We start from the raw sequence: 9,456 nt of genomic DNA, 5'->3' as shown, positions 1-9,456 counted from the left end.
TTTTTTTTTTTTTGAGACAGGCTCTGTGACTCTGGGTAGAGTACAGTGGCATCATAGCTCACTGAAACATCCAACTCCTGGGCTCAAACTATCCTTGATTCTCATGCCTCAGCCTTCTGAGTAGCTGGGACTACAGGCTCAAGCCACCATGCCCAAATAATTTTTCTAGTTTTAGTAGAGATGGGAGTCTCATGCTTGTTCAGGTTGGTCTTGAATACCTGAGTTCAGGTGATCCTCCTGCCTTGGACTCCCAGAGTGCTAGGATTACAGGTGTGAGCCACCACACCTGGCATAGACATTTATCCTTTGAATGGTTATATATTTATTTTAATATGCATTAGAAAAAATATCATGAGCACATGGGTTACTGTGCTCAGTAGCACCACTTTGCATGAGCTCATTACTGATCTCTCAGTTGCTGCTTTCTGGGCCAACTTGTTAGAGTGTGAAAATCATGGACACCAATCAATGATCCCCATACTTAGGGAGATGATCTCTCCTGCTTCCCTGCGCCGGGGACTGTGGGAGTCTCCTAACACCATCATACCTGAGTAGCCCTGTGAGGAGAAAAACTTTCCCCACAGCATCCCTCCTCTGGCTTCACCGGTTAGTTGGAGGTGGCCTTTCTCAAATCGCACACGACATTAGTGGAGATTCTGCAACATTTAATCAAAAAAGAATCTGGCACTTCAAAAGTTAAGTTTACAAACTTGACACATCTTGATATTAGCAATTTATCTATTTAAACATTGTCTAAGAAAATAAGGTCTGTGACAACATCAATATTTAGAAGTTCATTATAAGCTATAACACTTGGTAAAAAAGAATCCAGTTTAATTGTAACAAACTAATTTGCAAGCAAATTTAACTAAGTATATAAAAACATTAGTTAAATACATTTCTCTGGAAATATACATTATACCTACAGTTGTTTTTTACAGTGAGATTCTTCCTTTTTTATTTTCCATTTAATTATTAAAATGACAAATCACTGAATGGTCCTGGATCTCCATGCTATAAAACTGAAATATGTATTTCCAGCGTAGCAGATGGTGACCAGGAAGGCAAAGAACTGGAGAAAACAAAGCATAATAGGCAGGGGCTTAGGGTACATTCTAATTGGCAAAATTATCATTTCCCCGCCACTGAATCATACACTCAGGACATTCCCCTGACTCTAGGCTTTCTCATCTAAAACTACTTTGTTGGTTCAATTACTTTCCTTCTCAAATGATTTCTGGCTATGGTATTTTTATTTGGGGAAATGCATCTGGAAAAGCCTGTAGTTTTGCTCAGATAACCTTAGGGGATTCACTTCACAGTGAATGTGGTGGTGATGCATCTGAGAAAACATACCATTTCTAATTCATTACAGGCAATCTAGGCCAAGGCTCAACCTCAGATTGCTATCAGGTCAGTTCACACAGGAGCCGAGTGAGCCAGAGTAAGCAACACACCCACGTGGTGTGTGTGGCATGCATGAAGGGGGCAGCCCCCACCCAGTTCTAGCCTATTCTTGCTGTGTGTTAGTTAACTTGAGCCTGGTCTCACCAAAGCTTGTGCTTTTAACATCGTGTGCATCCATGCTCTTTAAACAGACTTTCAAAAAGAAATAAAAGAACATAATGAACTCCTGTGTACCATCGACCAGCATTAGTATCATCATTTTGGCATTGCTGTCTAATTGCTTCCCCTACTCTTCCCTTCCCCTCCAATAGTTTTCTTTTGGTGATGGGATATTTTAAGACCAAACTCAGATAAATAATTTTCTTTTTAATAGACAGGGTCTTACTCTGTAATTCAGGGTAGAGTGCAATGGTGTCATCATAGCTCCCTGTAACCTCCTGCTTTCAGGCTCACTCAAGTGATCCTCCCGCCTCAGCCTCCTGAGTAGCTGAGACTACAGTTGTGCACCACCAAGCCTGGCTAATTTTCCTATTTTTTTGTAGAGACAGGGTCTCGCTCTTGCTCAGGCTGGTCTCAAATTTCTAGCCTCAAAAGATCTTCCTATCTCAGCCTTCCAGAATGCTAAGACTACAGGTGTGAGCCACTGTGCCTGACCTAGAGAAATTCTTAATACCAGTTTTTAAAATTAGAAACTGGCTCAGCGCCAATAGCACAGTGGTTACGGTGCCAGCCACATACACTGAGGCTGGTGGGTTCAAAACCAGCCTGGGCCAGCTAAACAACAATGACAACAGTAACAACAACAAAATAAAAAATAAATTAGAAAACTAACACACACTTAGAGTTTAAAAGTGCAAAGAGAAGAATAACATTAAAGAGAGATTCCTCATTCCATTTCCCTTAATTCCCAATCCCAGGCTCTAGAAGGAACCTCTACTGGTATATACTTTTCTAGGCATTCTCAACACATAAATAAACATTTCCACTTAAAAAAAAATCATATCCTAAAAGAAAATCATATCCTGTTCATTTTCTGTCTCCTCCCTCCACTTAATACACTGTAGGTAGTAGGATTATTCTTTGGGTGTCTCAGATAGTTTTTCTCCCTTGGTTACTTATCACATTCCAGCCATTTAGCTTTCATTAAAGGAGAGTCTTCCAGCCTCCTCCTCCCTCAGACCATCAGGAGGTGCTGTCATGTTTGATATTTTCAAACCAATAAGCCAGTTGCCCATTCGTCACTACTGCAAGTGGTGCTTTTTCTTGCAGATACCTTTGTCTTCCTGCCTGTACTAAGTGAGCCCTGGAGAGGGAGGAAGAGGAGGAAGATCGTGGGGGTATGAGGGTTCACTCACCGATGAAGCTGCCCAGCTGTTGAAGTTGTGGCTGTCCCTCTCCGGGGAGACAGAAGATGCATCCACGACAGCAGCAGATAGGTACAAGAGAAAGGCGCTGCCATTAAACCACAGGCCCTGGGAGGAGAGAGAGGCGGTATTTAGGGAGGGAGGCTCTGGACTTCTGAAGTGGCCAGAATTGCACCTTGGGTGTGGTAAGGGGCCCAAGTGGACACCTGGAGGACGGTGGGCCACAAGGCTGTGAGGATGCAGCGGTCAGGGCTTTGGGGTGTGGCAAGTGCAAGAGAGGTTTCACATCAGCTTATGTCCCAGATGCTGCCTCCCACTCCTGCGAGACACCCATTTCTCTTCTTCCACTTGCTCTCCCACCCTGAGACAGGGTCTCTCTCTGTCTCCCAAGCTAGAGTGCAGTGGCGTCATCATAGCTCACTGCACGCTCAAACTCCTGGGCTCAAGTGATCTTCCTGTCTGAGCCCTCCTGAGTAGCTGGGACTACCAGCAGGCAGGCAGGCAGGCATCACCACGCATGGTTAAGTTTTCTATTTCTTGCTCAGGCTAGTTTCAGACTTCTGGCTTCAAGCAATCCTCCCTTCTTGGCCTCACAAAGTACTAGGACTATAGGTGTGAGCCATTGCTGGCCTTCCATTTGCTCTTGATTTGGTCCTCGGCATGTATCTGGGTGGAGAGTGAGGAGAGAGCCTCTCCCCAAACAGATCCAGCCCCAAGCAGGGAGGGACATTTAACTTAGCTGCAAGTTCTTAAAAATGAAAAGAAGATTCTAGTCTAGCCCTTTGGGAATTAAGCTCACCGTTGGCTTCACCTTATTTCCCCCCTATTCTTAGAGAAGAAAGATATATAAATTCAAGTAGGTATTTGGTTTCCAGTTATATTGAAACTCCAGGAAACCATCCTCTGACATGTGGAAGCGTGGTCCTGTCTGAACTCAGGAGGGAGAAGGGTGAGATGAAACCCAGGGGGAAAGCAATACAGGTAGGAAGAGGGCTGTCCAGGAATAGTCCTCCTATGGTCTCACACTTTTCCCTCTGATAATTTAGAGAGACAGAGGAATGGGATGGGGGTAGGAGAGGAAGCAATGGTTTACTTCTCTGAGAAGAAAGGGTATGCAGAATTTTCCAGATGGAAGCCTCAGCATTCAAAGGTGGACTGTGTGTCTGTTACTACCCTTGGGCCACATCTGCAACTGGGTAGTGCTTAGTTTTTAAGACATGATCTTTATCACGGTCAGACCCAAGGTCGAGGCTGCCTGTGACATGCATGTGTCATCAGAAGAGTGTCCCCAAAGCATCCCTGGCTTCCCTGAATGACTCCTGGTGATTGTTGGTTATGTTTTTTGGTCTAGAAACACATTTGTGTATTAAAACAAAAACCCCTAAACTTATTGTTTTCTTTTCACATCACCAGTTAGAATATAAAGTTAAGCACATTGACTATCTGCCAAGTAAAAGACTCCATCTTTTTAAAAATGTAGAAATAGCTAAATGTTGTTACCTGAGTAGCAGAAGACTATAGTTTTCATCTTGTACCCTTTTATAGTGGGACTTCAACTTATTTTCTTTAATAAACCATACAAGTATTGCAGTGGGAACCCAGGGCTCTGGTTGATCTCAGAGGATGTCTGACTTGCCCTTGGGCTATTTTAAGAAAGACAACTAAGTTTTGAACCCATGCTATTTTGAATCCATTATAGGGATCATGCCTATCATCAAACTGATTACACTCTTAATTTACAAAATGGGGAAACTATACAAGTCTCACCCATCTCGGAGGAGCCAATATTCTTATAGACCTGTGTAAACTCTAAAGTGCTCTGTTTGCCTAGTTACTTGGGGGCAGTCATTTAGAACTTGATCCTGCCCTCAGAATAAGGCACTCTGATTGGCTGGTTAGTAGATTCTAGTCATGGCATGGCCACAACGCTGATAGCAGGGACCTATTTCTGTAAGTTCAGGTAGGTTGGCTGGAGACAGAGCCAAGAAGAAGGTGCCCATTTTATGCCTTTCAGCCCTTGCTAAGAAGTTCTATGCTCAGTTTTGTCACCACCCTTTGTGGAAAGGTCTCTTGGAAGGTAACAAATAAGACTTTCAGAGTTGCTATGCTGAAAAAACTGCCAAGACAACATCTGGGTTGGCACTTGCTGCTCAAGGTAGCACAATGAAAATGGCCACGTCTAAGGGCAAGAGAACTTGAAAATCAGAGTACGCTGGGAGCCAGGCAGACTCCAGGGTTGATAACGGTAGCTGGCATTAGGGGATCTGCAGCCTATTCCTGTCTATCAAACATCCTCTCAGTGCCTCAGTTTCTTCATCTGCGAAATGGAAATAATTCATTCCATCTTTGTGGTGTTACTGTGAAGATTATATGAAATGATGTAAAAGATAAAGGGCCCAGTATGACATCTGGCATACAGAAGAAATATCAGTTGCTATTCTTGGTAAATGGCAAATACCCGCTGCCCTGTGGAGTGAACAGGGTGTCCAGTGAGGTCAACAGAGATAGGTTACATGGATGAGTCCCCAGGAAAGGCAATTGTATAGGGGTGCTTAGTGCTAAGAAGAGGGACAATTTCACTGTTTTGAACTTTTAGCTCAAATTTGATTTGTCATAAAACACATCCAAGCCTCTCTGGGTAAATGACATTATAGCAGTTGGAACCCAGGAGCTTAGAGGCACTAGCAAGAAGGAGCTGTGGGTCCTGCTGTGCATTAAAAATGGATACAGTTTACTTTGTACCTCCCAAGTCACATTAAGGTAATGGCCTATTGCTAAGATTCCAATACAAAGTTCATGCCCTATCAACTGGGAAGCTACATGCAAGATTATGAAACCGGTTTTTTGCAGTGTCCCACGGTGGTTTCCCATCCAAGTATCCAGGTCTTCCAGTCCTCTCTCTACAATCTTGGTTCTCTAAATGCTAAACCAAGAGGAAATTTAAAGGTATTTGGCAACAAAAGCTGACTAAATTGACATGGGGATGATGTGATCTTTATTATTCTTCTTAGCAGGAAATTTTATGTGTTCTTAGCAGAAATATTAATGTGTTTTATTACAGTGCTGCTCTAGACTCAGAGATACCCATTACAGTTGCATATGCACCAAACTACCTTATTACCTTTCTAGAATTTGAGAAAAATTGAGAAAATTTGTCCAAAAGTTCCAATCAAGGATTACAGACCTACAACTATTTCTTTTCTTTTCTTTTTTTTTAGAGACAGAGTCTCACTGTGTCACCCTCACTAGAGTGCGGTGGCATCACAGCTCACAGCAACCTATAGCTCCTGGGCTTAGGCAATTCTCTTGCCTCAGCTCCCAAGTAGCTGGGACTACAGGTGCCCACCACAACGCCTGGCTATTTTTTTGTTGCAGTTTGGCCAGGGCCAGGTTTGAACCTGCCACCCTTGGTATGTGGGGCTGGAGCCCTACTCACTGAGCTACAGGCGCCACCCCACCTACAACTATTTCTAAACTAGTGCTTCTTACAAAGAATTATCTAGAAAGCTCATCATGAAAGATTCTCAAGCCTGCTATGGAGTTTCTGATTCAATCCGTCTGGAGAGGGTCCTGACATTCTGCACTTCTTGCAAGCTCCAGGGGATGCTGCTGGTCCAGGGACTACACTTTGAGTAGCATGATCCGAGGAACCCCACTCCAGTGCCAAGAACCTGCCTCAGCACAGTTCTGGCCTGACTCTCACCACAGTCTTGATGACTGTTGGGGCGCACTAGTCAGGGCCGGCATCAGAACCTCTAGCCTGTTCTGTAAGAGATTCTGCTTAGGGAATAGGGAAATTTAGTCAGAGCCCTTAGATGTTAACAAATGGAAACTTTTCCAAGTCCTCACTCCGGAGATTCAGTAAACACTGTTTACTCACAAATGCTTTGAGACGTTTTCAGAGGTATTTTTTAGTTGGAATAGGAAATAAGAACCCCAACCCAAAGTAAACATATTTAACCTAAGCTTCTGCCAGCAGCAAAATGATATTTGAAAGTATGGCTATAAACATTTTAAAATTGGGAGAGTTCACACAAAAGCCCAGATTTCTGGATTCTTTTAGGAAAACAAAAGATGTACCACCTTGGAGCACATTTCCAGCTTATCTGTTTACGAAGTGAAGAATATTCTCAAGTTGTTTAAGATGCTAAGAAAGTGTGCTGTGCCAAGAATTCAATAGGGAGCCGGGTTCACTCCCTTGCCTGACCCTGTCTGGTCCCTCACACACAAGTGTGCAACTCCTGACCTGGAGGCTGACAGCCTTGCTTAAGGAGGTAAATGGATAAACCATTCTGAAAGGGCTAAAAGTCCCAAATTTCTGACTTCTGGTTGGAGTTCTTATCTACCGTTCAGGCAGAGGAGGCTCACAACAGGAGGATTTCAGGAAAGAGGTAGGACCCCTATAGTGCGGGTGACGTTGTGCAAAGTCACAAGACCCCAAACCTCAGTTTCCTTATCTATAAAATGGAGATATACCTTATTATGATAAATTCTCATAGTGCAAATCAAGGCATTTTAAAAACTAGGGAGTGGAGCAGTGTCTGTGGCTCAGTGAGTAGGGCACTGGCCCCATATACCCAAGGTGGCGGGTTTAAACCCAGCCCCAGCCAAACTGCAACAACAACAACAACAAAATAGCCGGGTGTTTTGGCAGGTGCCTGTAGTTCTACCTACTCAGGAGGCTGAGGCAAAAGAATCGCCTAAGCCCAAGAGCTGGAGGTTGCTGTGAGCTGTGATGCTATGGCACTCTACCAAGGGTGACAAAATTAAACTCTGTCTCTAAAAAAAAAAAAAACAAAAAACCAGGGAGTGTCAGAACGGGACATTGTTCTTCGTCATTCTTTTTTATTTAAGTACATTAAATAAATTTTAATGTAATAAATCAATGAAGGAGTTTCAGGCTTAAGAAGATAATGACTATATGCCATCTAGATAAGAGGGCAGCAAACTATGGCCTGGGGCCAAATCTGGCACATCACCAGAAACAGTTTTACTAAACTTAGTCATGCTGCTCATTGATTTACAAATTGCCCGTGGCTGCTCTTGTACTTCAAGCAGTTATGAAGCTGTGACACAGAGGGTATAGCCCACGTGAACTATGACACTAACTGGTCCTTCAGGGAGAAGAGTCTGCCAACCTTTGATTAGACAACATAATTAGAAACTGAGACTCAGGCAAAAGTGGAATAAAGGTACTGTTCACTCTTGCATCCCAGCAATTTCCTGGCGTATTACACTCTCCAAGGTCTTCTTCATCCAAGTTCACAGTCACTTTCTTTAAGACCTACCTCCTCTAGGACTCACCTCTCTCTAAAATAGCATTTCTCAAGTTTCCCCAATTCACTGTGATCATTCCCTGACCTTGCATTCCCATAGTGGCTGCAAGGGGTTAACTTTTTAGCGAATGTGGGTTTTTTGAATGCAATACCCAAATGAGTCTTTCATTCCTGACTTCCACCTAGGGGAGCAGAACACTGATTCCAACAGACTGCTTCTGCTGCCCTAGACAGCTACGTGCACCTTGTTAGGAATTACTTTTCAAACCTTCAACACTTCCTTGAAAACCTTAATGAAAGAATCCTCACTTTTAGATTTATAGAAACAGTCAGGAGTCAGTCAATCTGCTCTGGGAAAGAAAATGAGACTTGTTTTCTTGTGGGCTTAACTCAGCTCTGCAGGCAAGTTTGAAATAACAAAGCCAGGTGCATTTTGAGCAAAGACAGTATTGTTTGAAAGCCTGTCCAGTTAATGTCTGTCTACAACCCACAAATAGACTATATTTCAAATTTGGTTCATGAATCAGTTATTTGGAACTGGATATTTCTAATCTAACATATTGGTTGCAAACAAACAAACAACAAAAAAAAATGTATCACCTTAGAGCTCTCTTTTCTACATAAACACATGCGGCGTTACTTGGATTTTTTAAAAAAAGTCAGCCAGCCACTTTCCTAGTATGATTGCCAGTGCTCAAAGTCAAGGGGAACCTCATCTCCTGCCTCTGTCAATCCACTTGTGGTGTGTGTGTTCGATCTTCAGCATGAAGTGAAGTGTCACTTCCTCTCAGAAGAGTTCCCAGTTGAGGTGGCAGCTCTCACACCCCTGCATACACGCCCCGACTGCAGCACCCGGCACACGTTTTCTCACTTCCTTCCTCCAGACTCCTGTTGGTTTTTCCTGCATCCAGCACAGTGCCTGGAGCCAGAACAAGAAGCCAGTCTCTCCTGACTACTCTTGCTTCCAGGGTGAGGACACCTGTGTGCTCTAGCAGCAGTTCAGTTTGTATTCTGCATCTTTGTGGACTGAGCATTCTAACATCACAGAGCTGCGGTGCAGAAAGGGCCCCAGGAGAGGCCGAAGGAAGGAAGATGTGCAAGCTGGTGCCCCGACACACCCACTGCCAGGTGGCATTATTTACAGGGAAATAATAAAAGAAGTCTATGTAAGAGAACCCAGCTTTCCCCATTCAGTCTTCTGAGAACTAGTTTGCCAATATGCCCAGTCTCACACTCAGGCTTAAAGCACTTGAGAGATAATTAGATAATGTTAAGATCATCTGCTGTGCTGGGTTGTCCAGGGTGTGGCCCAACCTCTGTGGGCAGAGAATTGACTACGGGAGCAGTAACGTCATCCTACCCCGTGGGCACTGGACAAGAACACCGCCTGTGGCTTCCTTTTTTTTTTT

General features: G+C 43.7%; 1 protein-coding gene across 1 annotated transcript in view; it reads right to left on the bottom strand.

Annotated features, from left to right (window-relative positions):
• Positions 1-649: 649 nt before the first annotated feature.
• CMTM8 (CKLF like MARVEL transmembrane domain containing 8) overlaps positions 650-9,456 on the bottom strand; it is a 120,359-nt gene continuing 111,552 nt past the window's right edge. The window contains exons 3-4 of the mRNA XM_003781770.3: positions 2,763-2,879; positions 650-1,072 (exon numbers count right to left, since the gene is read on the bottom strand). Coding sequence (XP_003781818.1) covers positions 989-1,072; positions 2,763-2,879 — 201 coding nt within the window. The 3' untranslated portion in view covers positions 650-988. The remainder of the gene's footprint in view (positions 1,073-2,762; positions 2,880-9,456) is intronic.

The sequence above is a fragment of the Otolemur garnettii genome, unplaced genomic scaffold (assembly GCF_000181295.1).
Source record: "Otolemur garnettii isolate 467f Iridium unplaced genomic scaffold, OtoGar3 scaffold00002, whole genome shotgun sequence".
Classification (NCBI taxonomy): domain Eukaryota; kingdom Metazoa; phylum Chordata; class Mammalia; order Primates; family Galagidae; genus Otolemur; species Otolemur garnettii.
This window is presented reverse-complemented; position numbering and strand designations above follow the sequence as displayed.